The 22,504-nt window shown below is 37.0% G+C and overlaps 1 protein-coding gene across 12 annotated transcripts in view; it reads right to left on the bottom strand.

Annotated features, from left to right (window-relative positions):
- ZNF385B (zinc finger protein 385B) overlaps positions 1-22,504 on the bottom strand; it is a 417,541-nt gene that overhangs the window by 29,980 nt on the left and 365,057 nt on the right. For all 12 annotated transcript variants that reach the window (XM_045066763.1, XM_045066764.1, XM_045066765.1 and 9 more), the window contains one exon: positions 5,759-5,921. In XM_045066763.1, coding sequence (XP_044922698.1) covers positions 5,759-5,921 — 163 coding nt within the window. The remainder of the gene's footprint in view (positions 1-5,758; positions 5,922-22,504) is intronic.

Here is a 22,504-nt window from a genome sequence, read left to right as displayed (position 1 = left end):
TGCTTCTTTTAGTTTCATAGTTTCTCCTGAAAAGTATCAACAGTCAGCAAGTAATTTAAAAGTAATCCATGGAGGTGAGCAGGAGGATTGGGTTAAACAGGTGCTGGGTATTAAGGGGGGCACTTGTGATGAGCCTTGGGTGTTGTGCGTGGGTGATGAATCGCTAGGTTCTACACCTGAAACTAATATTAGACTGTACGTTAACAGCTGGAATTTAAATAAGAATTCTACCTAAAGTAATGTATGGTCCTACTCACTAATTCTTTTAAAAAGTGGTTTCGTGATTTCTGACTTTGCCCACTGGGACACTTGTATTTATTCCTAAGGAAGAAAAGTTTAGAAGTAATGGGAGTAATGACATATGTGTGGGTCAGGAAGTCCTGACTTTATTGGGATATGAATGGTGTGACCTTATGTGAACTAATTCGCGTTTCCTTGACCCAGGTTCCTCATCATTACGATATTTTGGGGAGCAGCTTGAAGGTGGTAACCATATATTATTTTTCTTTGTAGCCCTAATATCCAACACATTAACAAATACACACACAATAGGTTGGAAGCTCTTTGAGGGCAAGAAAATGTTTTTGTGTTCACTGTCGCACCCTAGTATCTGGCAATACACTACATCATTTAGTATAGAAAACAAATATTTCCTGAGTAGATAAATGGATATAAAGTTTGTTGCATGAGTGAATGAAAGATGGATACTAATTTCTGCCCTAACAGTCAAAGGGATATGGAGAGGTTCATGCAAAAACACATATGTGACTGGATTTTATAAATTGAACAAATTTAAGGTGTTCCTATTGTTATATTTCAAGCAGAACATGCTGGTTTCATTATCTTTGCTCTTAATTGCATTTATAAATACATCTATAGTGTTTTGAATCATTCCATCTGCTTTCATCTGGTTAGACAGCAACTGATTAAAAGCTGTTTAGTTCTAAATAGCTTTACATACTTTGAACTAGAAATGGATTTTCCCCATTTGATATCTAATTAATTAAAAAAAATCTAGTGTTAAGACTAGACATATGGACCATTAGGTTGACTACCATAATATTTTATCATTAGGTTGATTATAAAAATATTTTATTATTTTCAAGAATAAGGCTTTTTGAAGGCTCTGGGCTTTTCTGAACCCGTTACGAGGGGTCAAATGCTGTCACAAAGAGCATTCCACTTGATGTATAGGACATATTATCACAGGAAAGTGTACTGTCATATGGCATTATGACACTTGAACTCCAGGGAGAAATTTGGGTTGAGTGTCTGGCTAATACGTTCCAGCCATCTTCCTGAAGCTGTTTAATGCTTGCTGTGTTTTGACCCTAATTCTCCTAAAGCACATTTCTCCTCCCTCCTACCATGTTTTGAACTCCCACTGATGCATCATTAGAAGTTGGGATGGATCCTGGGAGACCATGAAACCATTTCTTCGCATTTTACATCTAATTCTACACCAACTTCTAAAAGGTGAATGGGACAATTATTTTTTTATTTTTTTTCAAAGATTTTATTTATTTATTTGACAGAGAGAGATCACAAGTAGGCAGGGAGGCAGGCAGAGAGAGAGAGAGAGAGGAGGAAGCAGGCTCCCCACCAAGGAGGGAGCCTGATACGGGGCTCGATTCCAGGACCCTGGGATCATGACCTGAGCCGAAGGCAGAGGCTTTAACCCACTGAGCCACCCAGGCACCCCAGGGACAACTATTTTTAACTGCCTTTAATGAAGCATATTTAATTTTTTTTCAATCACGTGGTCAGAACTTCTTACAATCAATGAAATACAAACTATTATTGTTTAAACTAATTTTGTTTACTGATCTGAGAGGAAAAAAAAGGAAAGCTTGCCACAATTCCCTGAAATATTTATATCTGATAGCTCCATTCTAACAAATCTATCTGGATTACACAGATCCAGCTACAATGTGAGCCCCATGGTATCTCCAAATGGATCATAAAATTAAAAAAAAGAAGCTGCCACTTCTTAGAATAAATAATCTGTGCTCTTGAGGAAGAGGCAGAGATCATCTGTGGGTACCATGTTCCTTGCTGGATACTCTGAAATAACACTTCTCCTTGACTGCTATTTGGTGAATCCCAGGATGCTGCCCTCCTAGAAGGTCCCTCCCTTAATTAAATTAATTCTGGCTATTTCTGTTCCCTCAAGATTTGCCCTCTATTGCTAGGTTACTGCTCCTAAAATATGAGACTGGAAACTGAATTAGTCAACGATATGGATGTTGTGAATCTGGATATTTGAAATCTGGTGGCTGAGACATCAAGTAACAAATACATTCATTTTGATTTAAATGTCTAAAAATCATGTAAATGCTGCTTAAGACCACTTGATAGGAACTCTTCTTTCAGAAGAGAAAGACCAATGCTAGGCAAACCATGGTTTTCCACTCTGACTGTTACTCTGATTTTTGACTAACTCCTTAGGAACAGTGTTGTCTGAAATAAAACATTTGGTCAATTAAGTGCCACAGTCACTATTCCTCTTCCCTTCTCCCTCTTCTTCATCTCTACATTCTACCTAGACCATTTATAAAGGACTGGTTTTCGTGTCCTCTGTTCTTCTAAGACAGGGACTCTGAGTGTGTGTGTGTGTGTGTGTGTGTGTGTTTTAAGTGGGCTCCATGCTGAGCTCGAACTCATGACCTTGAGATCAAGAATCAGATGCTTAACTGACTGAGCCACTTAGGAGTCCTCTAAAATAGGGTTTAAAACGAAATAAAAACCAGTTTCCAAAAAATCTATAACTTTGACAAAGCGGAGGGAGCTTTTTAAGGATTTAGAAACAGATAGTCAGCAATAGGTTACATATCACATTGTTTAGGCCAGATTGCCCATCTGGGCAAGGTTTCTAATTTTCCAACTTGAAAATTCTACTACATATATGTGGGAATTCTTATTCATTTGAAGGTGACAAAAGAACATATGTATCTATTTAGCAAACACAACACATTTTATTTTTAAATGGTGCCATCTTTGACAACTTTGGTATTGCCTTTGCTGATATGATAGAACAAATAGTGTATTCCATTAGTATTAATATTTATGGAAAGCATGGGGAAAGGAAAAAATAAAGTGAATGATCCAACCAATGAATTATCAAATCATTTATACAGATTTTGAGTAAGGAAACATGGAGAATGAACTAGCCCCAAAACACAGGTGGTTGTCATTACTTCTGGTCCGAGTCTCAACAGTGACACAGTGAGTGAAGCCAATACTATTACACCAAGTACTCTGGGGTGGATAGAGAAGTGGCAGAGGAAGCAGACAATGCAGGATTAGAGACCACCTCAGAGCTATTGAGGAAGAGATTCTGCGGTTGAGATTTGTTTTCCCCTCTCCCCACTCTCATCCCCTAGGATCATTCTAGATCTCAATTCTCTTCCCTTGTTTATACCATTGCCTGGTGTGTCCCTATTGCTTACAAGGCAAACACAAGTGCTTAGAAAGTCTCTTTCATTGAGACCTAACTAGTTTTTGATGGTAGGAATAAATGCTTTGAATTGTTTAAACTTTAACATATGCTCATTGGGTACCTTGCAGGTATGAGAAAAGCTGTGATTGTGGCCCAGGCCCCTGATTTTCCATTTCTAGATTGCTCTTTCCTTGGGTCTATCCCCTAGTCTTTGACTTTTTTTTGTACTTCCTTTCTTCTTCCACATCTTTCCTTCTCTCTCTTTTTTAAAAGATTTTATTTATGACAGACAGAGATCACAAGTAGGCAGAGAGGCAGACAGAGAGATAGGAGGAAGCAGGTTCTCCACAGAGCAGAGATCCTGATGCGGGGCTCAATCCCAGGACCCTGAGACCATGACCTGAGCCAAAGGCAGAGGCTTAACCCACTGACACCCAGGCGCCCCTTTCCTTCTCTCGTTAACTGTCTTCTATACTTTCATTGATTCTGCTTTCATTGATTCTTCTTAATTTCCATTTTTAACATTTTTTTTCCTGCTCAATACTTTTACTACTATCCCTGGACAAACCCAGTTCCCAAATAATTCATAACTAAGGGGAACACTGAGCACACACAACAGCAACACTGGAACATTTACAATACCTACCAACTGTGCTATTAGCTCAAGACAGAAAATAGGCTGAAAGAATGGAGTGACACTAACTTCCATTGTTTTATCATGTTGTACATAAGTTCTGCTGTGCTTAAGGAGCATAATCCAGGTAATAAAACCTTTGGCAGAGTGTTGTTTCATAGAGGCAACAATATCCTGTAGAAAATGAAACCAAGCAGGAAGTCAGGAGATGATGGATTCTTCCAAACACTGGGTAACCTCCAGTAAATAACTCCTGCACTGTGGACCCCGGCTTGGTTTACCATTTTGTAAACCTTAATATCTGATAGACCTGTGTAAAGGATTAATTAGATAATATACATAAAAAGACTTTGTTCTTTAGAAGGGGAGAAGTGTGATGTAATAATCTAGTATTTATTATCTGTTCATCAGATAACATGATTTAGTGATTCTATCAAACCAAGAATAAATGTTTTTATTATCAAATTTGGCTTAACTCACTCCTACGCTGCAGGGTGGTTGGAACCACCATTCCTGAGACCTAATCAATAATTGTCCCTTCCCAAATAGTCTTTTTGTCTTACCAGGGTTTTTGAAACTTCCTCTAATACTAGTAGGTTTGCTCTCCTCCAAAGCCCTGAGGAGCCACAAGAAAGCATTCTTAAGTCTTCTCCTAAAATTCTACAATGATTTCAAGAACAGAAGAGAATCAGAAGTGTGTGTCTGTGTGTGTGTGCGGGCACGCATGTGCTTCCAATAACACAAAGGTCCTCAAAAAGAGTCAAACATTGAGAAAGGGATATATGCTCTTAGTCACCCTTCATAGACACGGTTCCTCAGTTAGTTACTGAAACACGATTACTTATCTATTTATCCAACCTGGGCCTGAGAGGCAGTATGAAAACCTTCTAAACATCCAATTTTATGGTGTACATGCTAGAAAATGAATTTTTTTCTCTTCTTCCTGAATCATTCAGTTTGAACTTACTTAGAAAAACTGCTGATTCATTGGACTATGAAATACAGACTCTTCTTAAGAGGCATTTCCTGTAGTAGCCCATTTCCAATTATGTAAAGCACTTCTGCTAGTCAATTCATAACTTTTTAAATAACTTCCATAAAATCCTCAAGCTCCCCTCAAGAGTTCTGAGGGGAACTCTCCATAGACCTTCAAAAATCAAAATCTTTTATTACTGAACACATTTCCAGATTCATTTAATAATTCCATTTTCAGAAAGCATCACCATTTTGACCTGCCTTTACTGTGGTAAAAGAATATAAAAATGCCTATTAATAAACAACTTTAAGCATTCCTTCACTGAAAAGTCTACGGCAAAAAACAAACATAAAATGAATAAAAGGTAATAAACTCAGTATTTTAGATCCATTTCTCGATTTTTGTCTAAACACATTATGACCAAGTAGCCTCTACTTACTTTCATGCATATATACATATATATTATATATATATATTCACACACATACACACATATATACTTAAATGTATGTATTTAACAACATGGAATGGTAACATCAAATGCTTAGGTTCAGTGCAAACACATAACCTTTCCTGTGAAGGAAACATATTAATATTATAAAAACAAATCATGGAGAGTAACATGCAACAGCTGAGGAGAGAAGAACGGGGTTGGGGCAGGGGACCCGGAGAAACACAAAGAATGTAAAGAACAAAAAGTGTCATTGACCTGATTTGTCAGAGCTGTTGCCTGTGATTGGAGTGATGGAGCAGCTGGGATTAGCCTTTGCGCTGTCCTTGGAAGAAACCATTTTGGGTTTATTTTTCGTTGCCTCTAGTGCTTTGACCTTCTTGGCATGTTTACTTCCTTTGTAGTGGGCCTCGGCCTGGCTCTACAAAGGAGAACAAATCAGGCTCATTTTTTTGCTACTTACAAACACCACAATGGATGATCATGCAGGAAAATATACATTCAATCGTAGGCACCACGGACATTTACAACTCAGCCCTCAACAAGGTTTTTGGCATTTAAGGAATTGGTAGACCAGTTCCTAAGGGGGTTTTGTGTCTTGAAACCCTCAGTACGGCACAGAGGACCCGTGTCTTTAAAACCCAGACATTATTATGAGTGGACACCAGGGCCAGGGCACACTTCTGATGAAGCTGAGCCTTGTCACTGGTGCCCTCCTGCCACTGCCCGTTGGGGTTCCTCTTCAAACACTGAGCTGGCAGCAAGCTGCTGCCAGTGTCCTTCTACAAATACTCCATTTTGTTTCCCTTCAGGTAAAAGCCGGTTTGCCTGTATCTACTTTCTTCTAGGCTCTGCTGTCTCAGAGATCAACTGATGTAACAGCAAGCTGCTGGTGAGTGGAAACAGAGTTACATTTTAGAGTCGTCTCCATGTGCTTCGGAAGATCCCAGTTCCAAGAATGGATAATTTAAGCTGCAAAGGAGGGACAGTCCTTGTTTCTAATCTCAGAAGTGATTCTGAAGTCAAAGCAGTTAGTGTCCCAATCACTTGTACTCAAAGCATAGGTGGAACTGTGACTTCAATACCAGATAAAAAGGAAGAAAAGAGATCAAGACAAGTGACTACTAAAAACCTTTAAAAGACAAAAACAAATTACAGCAAAACAAGAAAACATTTAACCAATTTATTGGCATTTGGAAATCTTCTCTCTGTCTAAAATAAGGATTTTGTATTTTGGGCATCTAGCACGAATACACATATTAACAATAGAATCTAAGTATATTCACTTCAATTTCATTTTGAGTAGACCCTGAAAATAAAAACATGCATTTGATAAAAATAAAAAACCAAATTATGACATAGATTATATGACCTATTAGCTTAGTTATAAAGGTGAAATAGGTGATAAACTTATCATAAAGTGAGTTTTCAATACAATTTTTAAAATAATAACTTTTTTTAATGTCAATTTTCCTTATACATTTGTATGTACTTAAAGATGATTATATTAACGCTTTCATCACTTTCCTCAACAAGCAGAATACAGGGTGTGTGTGTGTGTGTGTGTGTGTGTGTGTGTGAGTGAGCACATGTGTAAGTAGGTGGGTAGAAGTGACAATGGACTGAACAAGCCAGGTTTTAATTCTATATTTCAACTAACGGTATGAACGTGATTTCCTTAGCACAGAACACTGATCACCCGAGGTCAAAAGCCTTATATTGATGGCATACAGGACCTAACTTCCTCAACATCTTTTCATAAATTTCATTGTAGATCATCATCGACTTATAATTACTCTTAGTTGGTTGCTCAAGGACTTCTCACACTGTTCTCTGCCAGGTTGGAAAAAATAATGATACCAAGGGAGGAGAAAAGTGGAACATAACTTATTTACTTATTAGTTACCAAGAATGCTTAAATGCAGCTAATATGGATTATTGGATACAAAATAAGAAAATACACAAATAAAAATTTAAAAATTGATTACATGAAGAGATAATAATAGTGACTAGCATTACTGAGGCTCTGCCAAGCACAGTTATAAATGTATTATGTGTATTAGCTCATTTAATCCTCATAATATTCTGTGTGGTAGGTACTATTATTAATTAGCATTTTACAGAAAGAAAACTAGGCACGGAGAAGTTAAATAACATATCAAAAGTCACAGAGGTAGGTGTAGAAGCCACTTTGTCCATCTGAAATGCTTACATGAACACTCCTATTTAACTGTATGCCCACACATTTACATACACATATTCACTCTGAGCTAACATTATAATTGTAATAAAAGGAAAAACTTTTTTAAAAAAGGGAAAAATTACACACTGGGAAGCCACACTGCTTTTAATGACCCAGTGAAGATTATGTCTTAACAGAAGCTTCTATGAGTAGGAAAAATCTACTTCACGGAAAATACTCACATAGTATGTTAGGCCTGCTCCTTCCTAAAGAGCTAAGTAAGTCCCATCGTTTAGGTATATAACAATTTCTACATGATATCAGGATACCTAATAACTCGTCTTTCCAAGTATATTGAATATGTGATGTTACTTTAGTGCCCTCCGGCTAAATAAACATATGGTTCTCTAAATAAAACCTCCTAGCACAAGATAAGCAGAGTGTCATTTCCTCATTACAATTTCCTGGCATCACTGCAGAAAGTTAACAGCATGAATTAGCACTTGAGATAAAGATCCAGCTAAGTGACACCTTGCTAGATGCCAAGATGGAAAGAACTCTCCAGAGCCACGATCCACTTTCCTTTTGAGTTCTGGGGCACGGAGAGAAGTGCAGCAAGGGAGCTTAGCTTCTACTCAATGTTATTTGGGAAGGACTCATGGAATAAAGATAGTGGCAGGCACCACTCATTCACATTTGGCATCTTTCCAATTGCCATGTGGTATTCTTGGTAGTAGCACTTTGCTCTCCTCAGTGCTGTATCTGGGGCAGTGTCAACAGCTTCCAAATCCTGGGCAAATCTTCAAGTGAAACTGAGACACTGTTAATAGTAACACGATTAACCTGACTTCATTATCTAGGACTCTTCTTAGTTGAGGAGTGAAAGAAACAAGGACAAGAGCCAGAAAACCCATGAACTAGGGAACACAAATCAAGCCCAACCGACCACGGCTCTTGTGTCACTTCTGAGAGACCTGGTTGACCAAACTGACTTGCTTTACACCTCAGTGACTGAATGGCAGGCACGTATTTGTCTAGCTCTACTGGCCTGCTTTCTGCTTCTCTGCCAAAAGTACTGCTGTGCCCCTAACTGGCAATGGGCAAAGAAACCTCTTGCCAAGAACTGTCAGAATTAGAGAGTTGCCTAAACTACCATATTGACCGCCACACGAGAATACCTCAGGATCTATGCTCTTCTCTCACATGTCACCTCAGTAGCAGCCTGACCATCTTCTGGCAGAGGAAGAGAGTTGACAGGAAATTACATCCTAGAATTTTCTTATTTGTTTATCTCCATGTTTGTTACTACAGCCTTTTGCTTTCCCAAATCCTCTCCATCTCTCAGGACCCCAATGGTCCAAACAAAAAGGAAAAAGAATGAGATGATGTATTGGTTTAAAAGCAAAAACGTAACACTAAAAATATCTAAAATTCACTGTGCTCCCATTTCTGATTTTTACCTTCTTTCTTTTCTTTTTTTTTTTTTTTAAGATTTTATTTATTTATTTGACAGAGATCAGAAGTAGGCAGAGAGACAGGCAGAGAGAGAGAGAGAGGAGGAAGTCTGCTCCCCGCTGAGCAGAGAGTCCGATGCAGGGCTCCATCCCAGGACCCTGAGATCATGACCTGAGTCGAAGGCAGAGGCTTTAACCCACTAAGCCACCCAGGCGCCCCTGAAACACAACTTTAAATTGTGCTCACCTTTTTGGAAAGAAAAACGCAAACTTACAAAGTGTCTGGGGAAGAGCAATGTTACTAGAGAAAGCCCTCAACCATTTATTTACCAGTAGAACTCGTCTTGTTGCACTTAAAATATTAATTAGAACTCTTCCCTTCATTAAAGAAAGTTCATCATTAAAACTATTTGTGTCTATTTTTGAGCTTAGATTTCAGGATGTTAAATGGTGTTGTACGGGAAATAACAGAGGTCAGTTAATTTTCAGAGAAACTCTATAAACTAAAATGTCAAATAAAAAAGATGTCAAATGAACACAGGCTACACTAACAAGGGGAAAACATTATTATTGTACAAAGAATTATTTAATACCTGCCATGTGCTAGACATCCAGAAAAATTAAAAACAAAGACCTCTACTCACAAGAATGGTTGCAAGGAAAAATCATGCATGCAAATAGCCTCAACTCAGACCAAAGAGTGGAATGATAAAATGGGATGTAAAGAGTAAGAAGGAAGGATAGAAGTTACAAGAGGTAAATCTCTTCGGATTGGCGGTGATCATAGACGCTTCAGGAAAAAGAGGTATCACAGTTGGGGCCGGCTCTGGGGGGCACTGTGGTAGAAGGGGGAGAGGGAGGTATTTCAGGCAGAGGGAACAGCATGTGCTAGGGTAGTGAAGTCCTGTGGACTATGCTGTATTAGATAATAAGGAACAAGAGGGAAAGGCCGCTGCATTGTGTTACCCTGAAAATTATCATCCCCTGTAAAAGAACATGTGTAAGAGTGTTCTACAATTTAAAAAAAAAATGTTCTTTTTGTAGGCATTTTATAGAGAAAATGATTATAAAGTGGGATGTGGCTTTTACATCACAGATTTTATCCTCTGCTCCAAACTATAATCCTGTATTATAACAACTAAATTATTTCTACTGAAGCTTCAATAATTGTTTGAGATAAAAGCATGGCACTTAAAAATACTACAGTTAAACATATTACGGAAAAAACTAAAGACTACTGAGTATTAGCTAAATAATTATTTGAATTTTTGCTTTAACAAGACTATTACTAACAACGAAAAGGCTGTTTGCATATACTTGCTGCATTGACAAAATCACACACTCTCAGAGACAGAGCTATAACGTATGAAACACAAGACGCAAGATGCAAGAACAAGGCTTACTGAATCCAGAGATGGCTGGTAAGTCTTTCTGCTGATATTTGCCGTTGTAAGGTCTACAGTATCAGTAACGACACACTACCGGCTTTGATATTCATTTCATTCAATCCTCAATCTATTGAGATCTCTTGAAAACAAAGTCTAGACAAAAATTACAACCGATATGAGACTTTAGCATAGAAGGACATGATGTTTTTGCTAATTTCTAGTTTATAGCTAAGTGCAACACTCCAGGTTGCTGGAGCCTGTCCAGAGTTTATCGCGTTGCAGAAAGCCGGGAGTGAGCAAATGTGATCCCTGAATTCCTGTGAGCCTGGGTTCTGGCCTCAGACTTTCACATTTAATGGCTTTACATTTCTACATATGTAGAAAACCCCATCAACTCCAAATATTTCTAGGTGACTAAAGAGAAAAGTAGTGGCTGTCTAGGAAGAAATGATGTGCACGCTAGACTGCTAATTCTCTTTGGGTCTAATTTACATTCTATCCAATATCATTAGACAGAAGTGGAGTTCTTCGGCTGCTGCTGCTTTAAAATGCCACTATTTGAATACACAAGCATTACATATATATTTGTTCACATTATCAAAACATTCTCATGTAGGCAAATTAACTCATTTCTTAAAATGCCAAAATCCTGAGTGGGCTTCAAGTTATCAAGTTAATTTTTCAAATGCAGCCAAAGTCTTGATGCTACTGTTTCTTTTCTGGTGCATGATTCATTGGTGGAATTACTTTACACATTGAAACATGGAGAAGCTATAAATGGACCTAAGAACTATGACAGAATTTATACAATGAATTAGAAAAACCTTATTGAGTTTAAAATCATCTGGAATACAGCAAAAGTGTTTTTTTTTTTTAAAGAAAAAGTTTTTTTTTTTTAATAAAATTGTCCTTGCAGAATAGCCACTGAGTAAAATTTTTATAAATCATTTTCCCAGTGAGTTTTATATCTCAATTAGGTGAAGGTAGATTTTAATTTTGGAAGATTCCCAGCAATCTAAGATTCTTTCCCTCAATATCCAATGATACCCTATGTTTCTAGTTTAGGACTGAGTACAGCAGGGCATTAAAGGGACAGTTAGTTATATGAGCTTGACTATGTCAGCTGTGATCTGACCCCCAAATCCTTTTAGATGAAACCAAATCATGTCATTTCATTGAATTCTGCTCTCTCCTGTTCCCTCCTTTTTTTTTCAAATAAGGCCATAGTTAAAAAACGACTCAACCATATATATGTGTCAAGGTAAAGTTTGTCCCAGAATATTAATTTCCAAATTCTATTCATGAATATTGCAAATTACAGAGATTGTATTTTGAAAAAGATTTTTCCCTCCAGCAATCTAAGGGAAGGAGGCTTTTCTTTGTTTGTTTTTTAAACAATTTTATTTATTTGGCAGAGAGAAAGACAGTGAGAGAGGGAATACAAGCAGAGAGAGAGAGAAAGTGAGAGAGGGGGAGTGGGAGAGGGAAAAGCAGGCTTCCTGCTGAGCAGGGAGCCCAATGCCGGCTTGATCCTAGGACCCTGGGATCATGACCTGAGTCGAAGGCAGATGCTTAACGACTAAGCCACCCAGGCGCCCCAGGAAGGAGGTTTATGAGAAGTTTTCCAACATAAATAATGGATAAGAAAATGAGATTTATTTAATGCCATGATTTCTTTACCATCATCACACTTTAGTTAGAAATTCCACAGAAAGTGTCTGAAATGCTTATCCTAAGAAAATAAGACTGCTTACTTCTCCATTTCATATTACAATTTTGAAGGGTATATTTACTTTGTCTTCTGGGTTGAAGGTTAATATCTGAGTCAATTTAATGATAAATGTATGTGTAAACTCCTAGTAGTTGTTCTAGAGTTCAGTTGAGACAAGAGAAGTTTAAATATACCCTGGAGAAATGTGCCCTTAAAGTCTCTCCCAAATCCAAAGGGGATCAAATCATGAACTCTACACAGAATGCATTTATAAACCAGATTCTCCGAATTATTACGCTGAAAATGGGAAAGCAGTGTTCTGTATACTAACACAATCTTGAGTATGAAATGATGAGAACATTTATAATTTATAAAAATATCTAATTTTTTCAAAGAATTATGCATATAGGGACCTAATGTGTTAGAACTTTTAAATCTTAGAATTTTTATGAAACACATGGATACTGTCTTTTATTTTTATATAATATAGTACCAAACATTAAGAATTTGGTAATAATTACTTAATATTCTTAACTCATTTATTTTATGATCTTCCCCAAAGTATTCCAAGTAGAAATTGTCTACCTATCCCTAATTATTTTCACATTTTATATTAAACTGGAAAATTTTAGTTAATAATTCTCAGCTAGCTTGAAATATAAAGAAGGGTATCTCAGAGTTTATAGTGATTTCCCACTTACATTCTAAGTATCTAACATGTGTGAGAGTGCTGCTATCTTTCAGTGGGGAAATAGATTGCCATTATGTGCTTTATAAGAACGATTTTTGGTACTCAATGATAAGTAATGCAATATAATTTAAATCCATGCACCAAAGCTGTGACTCTCCAGCTAACTAATTTAAGTCTTCTGATGGTCTTTTAAATTAGGCTCCCAGGCTTCCACACATTAATTTTTAATCAGTCTAGAAGGTATTACATTTTCTTCCATTTCCATATTAAGGAAATTTACATAAATGATACAAAATAAATCTAAAATTAGAATTTGCATTATGTCTCTTTATATTTGATATATAATATCCCTAAAGTAGACAAAAGTGGCACAGTAACTCTGAAAGTACAAGGATCAGAAAATTGGTTGAAGAATGCCTTTAGCAATATCTTATATATATTTAATATATTATTTATGTATCATTACTCATTTGAAAATCTTTTACAGAATGGTTTGCTAAAACTCATACCCCAAAGCCTTAAACCAATTCTTAAACTGAGCAGACATTTTATAATTCAAAATTAAGAAAATATGTAAATATAAAGATTAATACCATATCCTTTCAAAGTATACAGATAAAACTAAGAAAAAACAATGAAACTATACATATTTAGCAGTCACTTAGCCAACCCAACTCATATTAAGGTTGTTTGTACTCTAAAGTACCAGATTAAACTAGAAATTTTCATTCCCGGTTAATCTGGTCAACCTTCTAACATATGTGAAATTGGTCTCCTGGAGATAAAACTAAAATAAAAATTCCTTTGAATTTGATTTACCCATACATATAAAAATATTTCAGTATAATCAGCCAAGTGGACTTCTAGTTTCTGATTCTGTGTAATGTTGTCCAAAAGTTCTATTCACCAGTAATAATCACAATACTGGTTGTTCATATAATGTATGAAAATCATTAATGTGGACTCTTACTCATTTCTGAGTCTTCTGAAGTACCTATTGTGTAGTACAGACTCAATAAAAAGTTTTTGAATTGAATATAATATATAAATGGGACAGAGCAGGGAAAATCTTCTAAAAGCAGAATTTAAAGCTGAGTGTTCATTCAGTCTTTCATTCAACAAATGCATATTGAAACCTATTATGTTTCAAGCATAATTCTCAGTGTTGTGGGATGCAGGTCTAATAAAACTTACATTCTATCAGGGGAGATGGCTAATAAAATATAGATATATATAGATATAGTTAAGTGATTAAGTGATAAGTGATACATTTATGAATATGTTAGGGCATGCTATAGAAACAATCCAGAAAGTTAAGACAAGTAGACTCTGATGGGATGGGGTGCCATTTTAGGTACTGAGATAAGTTTTTCTATTGAGGGAACATTTGTAGAGAGAACTAAATGAAGTGAGGGAGTAAAGCAGGTAGAAAGACGGTAGAAAAGCATTTCAGGTCCAGTGAATAGCAAATGGCCATGTAAGATTTTGACTTTAATCTGAAGAGCTGGAAAATTCCTACAGTGTTTTGAACAGACAAGTAACCTTGTTTGACTTCCGTTTATAAAAAGATTACTCTGGTTCTTGTGTGGAGGACAAGTTACATGTGTACATGTACAGGGTGAGGAGACTGGGGTTGAGGCAAAGTTTAAAAGGAAGCTGTTTTCAGTCTTTAAGGCAAGAGATAACAAGGGTTCAAAGTCAAATCTGATAGCAGCAAAGACCTGCTAGAAGGAAAGAAAAGACAGGAGAGTAAGACCTAGAAAGCAAAACAGGGAGTAATAGTGTTCTTAAATATACAGATTTCAAATTTCAGGAGCACTATACACCCAAAGCCAGAGCTTTTTTTTTTTTTTAGATTTTATTTATTTATTTGACAGGGATCACAAGTAGGCAGAGAGGCAGGCAGAGAGAGAGGAGGAAGCAGGCTTGGAGCAGAGAGCCCGATGCGGGGCTCGGTCCCAAGACCTTGGGATCATGACCTGAGCTGAAGGCAGAGGCTTTAACCCACTGAGCCACCCAGGCACCCCAAGCCAGAGCTTTCTAGAGAAATATATTCCTATTCCTCCAATTAAGGTACGTCTCTCAACCCAGAGATGCTATTCCTTTTTGCTTTCCTCAGGTCTATGATCCCTTTTCTTTTTTAACATTTATATTCAAAACTCCTTTCCCAAATAAATCCTTATGATCAAGGTCTAAACAAGCTCTAATCTCCCCAACCCGAATGAATCATCTTTCAACCCCCATTCAGCCTTAACTTTTCACCCTATTACTCTGCTCCCTCTCACAGACTAATTTGTTAAATTGTGTGCACATCTTCATTTTCTCAACTTGAATCCGGTCCATTTTAATTCCCTGAAACAGATATCGCCAAGACACTGGTGCCCTACAAGCTAAAGCCAAGAACATCTTCCCTTACTCATCTTGCTTGAGCAATAGGGTACACCTGACCCTGCTGACCCCTTGCCTCTTCTTTGGAAGGTATTCTTTCCCCGGCTCTTTCCCAAGTCAGCATTTCCCCCATCCTCCTTTCAGAAGCAGTCGCAGGATGTCCGCCCCCACCCCCAGCCCCACCCCCAGCCCCACCCCCACCCCGGCCTAGTCACTGAATGTTAATATATTCCAAAGCTCAGTTGCAGGCCTTCTTGTCTTCTCACACAAAACCTTCCAAACAAGAGATCAGTCTCATTCCCTAACCACCTCTACAGCAATAATTTCCTGGTGTCCACCTCTCTAGTCTATATCTCTCTTCTGAGTTCCAGACCTAGACTATTCACTTGGATAACTCAAAGCACTTTAAACAGAAGTTCAAAACCAAACTCCTGTGATACCAGACAAGTGATTCACTCAAAAGCCCCTCTTGCTCTCTTGCAATCTGTTCTCTACATGGCAGGCAGCCAGAGTGATATTTTCAAAATGCAAATCTGATCATGTCACTCCTCTGCTTAATATCCTCAATACCTTTTTCACTATTCGTGGTTTAAAATCTAAAATAATCATATGCAAGACCTATATGGCCTACTTCTTACCTATCTTGAGTTTCATTTGGTAGCAGCTATCTTTCATTCTCTGAGGAACTGAAAGAGTGTGGGTGGAAAATAATTATGGTACCATCCTTTTGCACATGCCTAAAACAGTATCCCTTTTCTCTCTTCCTAATTATTTCCCATTTCTCCTACAGAAGCCAGCCCAAACATTTCTTCCTTAGAAAGCCTTCCATGATGCCCCAGACCAGGCCATATCCTAACTCTTTAAATTCCTTTCTTCATAGCACATCTCACAATTAAAAATAAATAATAAATTTTTATAATTTGATTAATACACATCTTCCCCAACTAGACACCTTCATTAGGCTTGTACTTACAAGATTTTTGTTCTTCATTGTATCCCTTGTACTAAGCACACTGCCTGAGACAGGTTAGGCATTTCATAGGTACTGTTTACAATGATGAATGAATGAATGAAAGAATGAGTGACTAAAGAAAGAATCTGTATTATTTGGCAAAAATTAAAGTAAAGTTTGAAGAAGAAAAGTAATTAGAGTTTACTCTAAAAGTTTCAGGCCCAAATGACTGGGAAAATGGTGAAGCAATTAAAAACAACAAAAAAATTCAGTTATGGTGGGGATATGTGTAGAGGAAAATGAAAACTCAGTTTGGGGATCTTCTATTTAGGCTTCTAATAGGGGCAGTGCTGAGGTCCAACAAAGAACTGGAAATGCAAATGGTAGCTGAGCAGAGAGGCTGGGGCTAGAGACATCCCATTTGGGAACCACATGGTAAGATGATAGACCCAACTCTCTGGGGACAGATGAGATTAATGAAGAATAGAGGGGAAGAAACCAATCTGAGGAAAGAAGCTTAAGAAGCAGCTCCATTTAATAGATAATATGAGGAAGAGAAGACTGCACCAGGTACAGAAAAGGCACCAGAAAAGCTGGATACACAAGAAAGTAATAAAACACAGAAGTGAAGGGAAATAAAAAGGACAGATAATTAAGGGAACAAAGGAAAAATAAAAATACACACACACAACTATCAAAGACCAACTATAGTCTTACTGAAGTATGACCACATCTTAAATATTAAAATACTTTTCTATAATTTCACAATAACCTCAAAAAATAACTGGAAAATAATGTAATAGGAGATCTTTGTTTTCTGGAAGAATATCTGATAGTGTTGCTCAGAAAGGTGGTGGCCATGTTTGTGTGAAATAAGGGATCTATTTATAGCTACTTCCCCAAGGAAATCATAGTGCCTCACCCATCACTTCAAAGAACTGAGGACTGCAGAGCCATAGACAGAACACATCAGCCTGAAGACTGCAAACACAACATCAGGTTACAAAAACTACTCTGAATTCAATAATAAAAATAGTGACAAGGATGCCTGGGTGGCTCAGTGTGTTAAGCCTCCACTTTCGGCTCAGGTCATGATCCCAGGGTGCTGGGATCGAGTCCCACATTGGGCTCCTTGCTCATCAGGGAGCCTATTTCTCTCTCTGCTTCTGCCGGCCACTCTGCCTGCTTGTGTTCTCTCTCTCTGATAAATAAACAAATAAATAAAATCTTAAAAAAAAAAAGTGACAAATAGTGAACCAGTATTGTTTTCTGTGTACCAGACACTGTGTTGAGTACTTTACAGACAACACCTCATTTAATCCTCACAAAGCCATGTGAGGCAGGTATTATTAGCCCAAGAGACTATGAAAAGTTAAGTAATTGTCCAATATTACACTGCCAGGAATGAAAGACCCTGGATTCAAACCCAGGATTAAAAGATTAGACTCTTAACCAGTACATCTTTGAAGCAAATCCGCAAAAACCCTTCACTGGGGAAGATCCAAAACAGAACAGAACTTTCTCCCTTCATCACTCTGGTAAAGATGACCTTCATTTCCTTAGGAAAATCTAGAGGCAAAACCAGTTTGGGGTTGTGCCCTTTAAGGTCATGTAAGGTATAGTTTTTATTGTAGAGAATGGATTCAGTAATTCTCAACCAATCCTTAGGTGTCATAAGTCAAAGATAAAAAAATCCCCTTTAAGACCACTTATTAATTCAAGAAATATACACACACACTCCGTGCTAGGCACCAGGGAGACAGCAATACACAAAACACACCCACTCCCTGACCTTCTGGAGTCAACAGTTGTGTGTATGTGTGTGTGTTTTGCTAGAAACTGTTATTAAACAAATAGTCCCATAAATAAAAATCTCTTTACCAACTGTGATACATTTAATAAAGAAAAATAAGTGGGTGTTATAAAATTATTCCTGGGAATGGGGCTAGTTTAGACCAGGGAGTCTAGAAAAGCTTCAGGTGACACCCGAAGGAGGAGTATGGACTAGACCAAAGTGGGAGGGGCAGAAGCAGCTTGGTAGATTTACATAAATAAAAAGAATCCATTGTGGCTGCAGCCTGACGAGCAAAGGGGCAAGTGGTAAGAACAAGACTAGAAATGTGCATGGCCAGTTAGAAACTTGAATTTTAAGAATTCTAGGTGACTAAGAGAGTGAAGAGTTTGGTGTCAATAGGCGCCAAAATGAAACAAGTACCTCATACTTCCTCCAGATTTGCTGACCGAGGGCCGCCTGTGATTCAAAGCAGTGGACTGAAGAGCGGGTCACCAGCTGGTATGATTTTGGGGGTCTGGATTCTTGATCAGTCTCAATGTGGAATGAGCAACTTCATAATACACTAATCACTCAGTTATTGGTAAAATAATTCTTAAATACAGTGATTTCCTTCCTTGCCTATCAAGATAGCCTCAGGTCAGAACGCAGAATCAGTGATTTATTGATCATTCAGTTAACTCGATCAGTGTAGACACCTAAATTGGATAAACATCCCTCAAAGTAATGTCTCTTTGGCTGGAAACATAAAATGTGGATATTATCTAAGTTAAAATACTTGACTCAAAAGAGTTTTCAGAGAGGTGTGCCTGGGTGGCTCAGTTGCTTAGGTGTCTGACTCTTGATTTCAGCACAGGTCATGATCTCAGGGTCTTGGAATCAAGCATTGCCTCAGGCTCCATGTTCAGCATGGAGTCGGCTTGGGATTCTTTCCTTCTGTCCCTTCCCTCTGTCCCACCTCCACTGGCTCATCCACACCCCACAACCAATCTCACACTGTATCTCCCTTGAAAAAAAAAGAGAGAGACTTTCAGAAAAATGTTAATCAAGTCACAAATACATTCATTTGCTTTAAGAAAGAGAATAGTATTAGGTATTACTAAATGGACGTAATTTCAGAAAAAACTCAATAAAGCAGACCAATTTGGGTAAAGGACATAATGAAATGGTAAAAAAAAAAAATTGAAAACTAGAACATTTTTGAAGAAATGCTGTTAGTTGGTGACTATTAGCTACTAGAGATTCTTAGGTAATTTGTTAAAATAAACAAGATTATTTTAAATGATATCATTGTTTATATCTTAATGAGTGCACTTAAAGTGCTTAAGTAAGCCTGAAAAAATTGGTTCCATAGGTGTTTTGAATCTCTATGCTTCAATCTCTTTTGCAACACTCATTTGCATTATCTTTGAAGAATGAATTTGGACCAAACAAAAGTATAATTCAGCTTATACCTGAATTATCACAAATTCCTAATTAATGTAGTCCAAATTAATAAGAATTTATTATATCTATAAAAATGGAAATTTATGCAAAATACAATTACTCAGTGTTTAGATCTTTAGAAAACTAGCTCGAAGAGAATGTCTTTCAGATATTCAAATTTTGTGTCCTTTATCTACATCTGCACACTTAGTAATTCTACTCTGGCATTTTATAAATATAGACATTCATAATTTTCTCAGCATTTACAGATGTTAATGAATACCCCCTTCTATGACCATCTGTGTAAATGTATAAATTAAATCATAAAAAGAGATTGTTGGTATTTTTAGTTTAAAAGTAAATATAGGACATTTTGTTGCCTTAAACAATTTAAATTACAAAACTGTAACAACCAGCCCAATTAACGAATCCTTTTCCATTCCTCATGAATGATATAAAAAAAGTCAATAAAAAGTAATGACATAAACAAATAAGTCATCGCCTAAAGGATTCCATATAAAATCAATAAAATATGTCATGTATAAGCTAAAATTCATATTTACCAAACAAAAATAATACACCTCACAATAGGTACTGTCTCACTCCTAAATTTTAAACACAAAAATTCTAAGCAGTCATGTAAAATGAGAGAATTGAACTATGTTAAGCTCTGTTTCTTCATCTTTACAATCACTGTGCTAGCCTTGTTTATTTCAGATCAACTAGTGAAATGCCAGGATATGAGCTGCACAGTTTTTACAAACTTGAACTACATCTGAAATGAACTTAAATGATTTTTAACCATTAAGAACTTAATTTCCAAATAATAGGTTAGCAGAGTCAATATGCCTTGAAAGTTCAATTCTGTAACTACAAGTTCTCTACATTAACTTCCATGTAGTTAATTAAAAGAGAAGTGACAAAAACGTGCTGGTTTTGTTTGCATATATATTATTAAAATTCATCTGTAACCACAGCGATTATTTAGAATGTAGACAAATAGATTTTATTTTCAGGAAGGTTATTTTAAAACTATGTCTAGAATTGCCAGCACATATTGATATTTAATCAGAAGGAGGAGGTCTTCTTTTGATTATGGCCACTCTTGATAATCTACATCTTCACTGTATTCGTCACTTAGTCTGAGAGTTTTATTATTACTTTTAAATTATTTACAGACCGGACAACCCCTTATTTCCCGGATCTGAGGTAGGCAGCCTCACTTACTGCGTACCAGTGACATTTGTTATTTGACTTATAGGAATTCTAGTTCTGCTTTAAATGCATGTTACATTCAACATGCAAGATGTGTAGTGCAGACTTAAAATCAGCAAGTAGTTTTGTTTTTATCCTTGATCCTGCCTGCTGAGTGTCCTTTGATATGTAGCTTTCATTATTTCTGACCTGTAAGCTTGAGGTGACTACCTGGTTTTTGCTCTGGGAAGAAATATCACAGTGTATAATGGTGTATTATTTTTGTTTGGTAAATATGAATTTTAGCTTATACATGACATATTTTATTGATTTTATTAACTCCTATCTTTAAAATTGAAATTTATGCTTCTTTTAAAGTTATGTGCTTTAAAACTAAGCAATGAAGAAGAACATAAACTATCAGTGGTATAATTCGCTACGTATATAAGTTATATCTTTTGTGTAATTTTGATTTTATTATAATTCATTTATTTATTACTATAATATTATTCATTATTGAGAATAATATGTTGGTTTAAGTTTTTTCTCATTTAAAAATATATTAATACAAGTAAGAAGAATCAATCCTTAATTTTTTTCCCTTTTTATACTATAATATTAAGTGGTCTAGTAGTATATTAAAACTTTAAAAAGTCTCTGAGTTTTTTTCTGGCTTTTATTTATTTCTTAAATCTTATTATTATTATTTCTACATGTTTTATATTTGAGGGAAAGAGAAAGAGAGTGAGAGAGAGAGAGAGAAAGAACATGAGCAGGGGTAGGGGCAGAGGAGGAGGGAGAAGCAGACTCCCCAACAGAGCAGGGAGCCCAATGATGCTGGGCTCCATCCCAGGACCTTGGTATCATGACTGAGCTGACACTTCACCCACTGAGCCACCCCGGAGCCCTTGGCTTTTATTACTAGTCATGTACATAAATATTTTTTTCTGAGGGCGCCTGAGTGCTCAGTGGGTTAGAGCCTCTGCCTTCGTCTCGGGTCATGATCTCAGGGTCCTGGGATCGAGCCCTGCATAGAGCTCTCTGCTCGACAGGGAAGCTGCTTCCTCCTATCTCTCTCTGCCTGCCTCTGCCTACTTGTGATCTCTGTCTGTCAAATAAGTAAATAAAAATCTTTAAAAAAAAAATTAAAAAAATTTTTTTTCTGAAAGGGACTGTTCTATAGAGGCGACGTTAAAATTATCTGCTTCTGGTGTCAGAAGTGTTACGTAAAGTAATATGGTTTTATTTTTAAGTGTTAAAATACACTTAGTAAGAGTCAAATAATATTCTCTGCTCCCCAAAGTCATAATCTGAATAGAGTGGCTTATTCCTGGGAGTTCTTGTTCATCAGAATTAGTGAATACAACATTTTCTCTCCATGTGCCCTGGAAGACAGAACTGAAGAGAGAGAGAGAGAAAAAAAAAACCAAGGTCTTGTTTCTTTTCCCTTCCTTTGCCTTCCCTTTCCTCCCCTCCCCCCCTTCCTTTTCCTTTCCTTTTCTTTTCGTGTTTCTTTTCCTCCCCTTCCCTCCCGTGTCCTCCCCTCCCCTTCCCGTTCCCTTTTCTTTCTATTCCTTTTCCTTTCTCTCTTCTTTCTTCCCTTCCTATTCTTTCTTTCAAGATTTAGGTTAGATGAAATGCTAGCCACTAAAAATCATTAAATCCTGGAACATATTGCCAAAGGAAGCTGTGGAACATTCACTCAGCAAGAATGGAAGATTCAATCACTTTAATCATCATGTTAAATAATCCTGGTTTCAGGTATGCAGATAGGCAACATTTTGCATAATTTTGGAGGGTTCATGGACCCCCTGTGGCCTATACATA

Source organism: Mustela putorius, unplaced genomic scaffold (genome assembly GCF_011764305.1).
Source record: "Mustela putorius furo isolate JIRA1106 unplaced genomic scaffold, ASM1176430v1.1 tig00003869_pilon_pilon_pilon, whole genome shotgun sequence".
Taxonomy (NCBI): domain Eukaryota; kingdom Metazoa; phylum Chordata; class Mammalia; order Carnivora; family Mustelidae; genus Mustela; species Mustela putorius.
The sequence above is the reverse complement of the archived record's forward strand: the minus strand, read 5'-3'. Positions and strand labels throughout refer to the sequence as shown.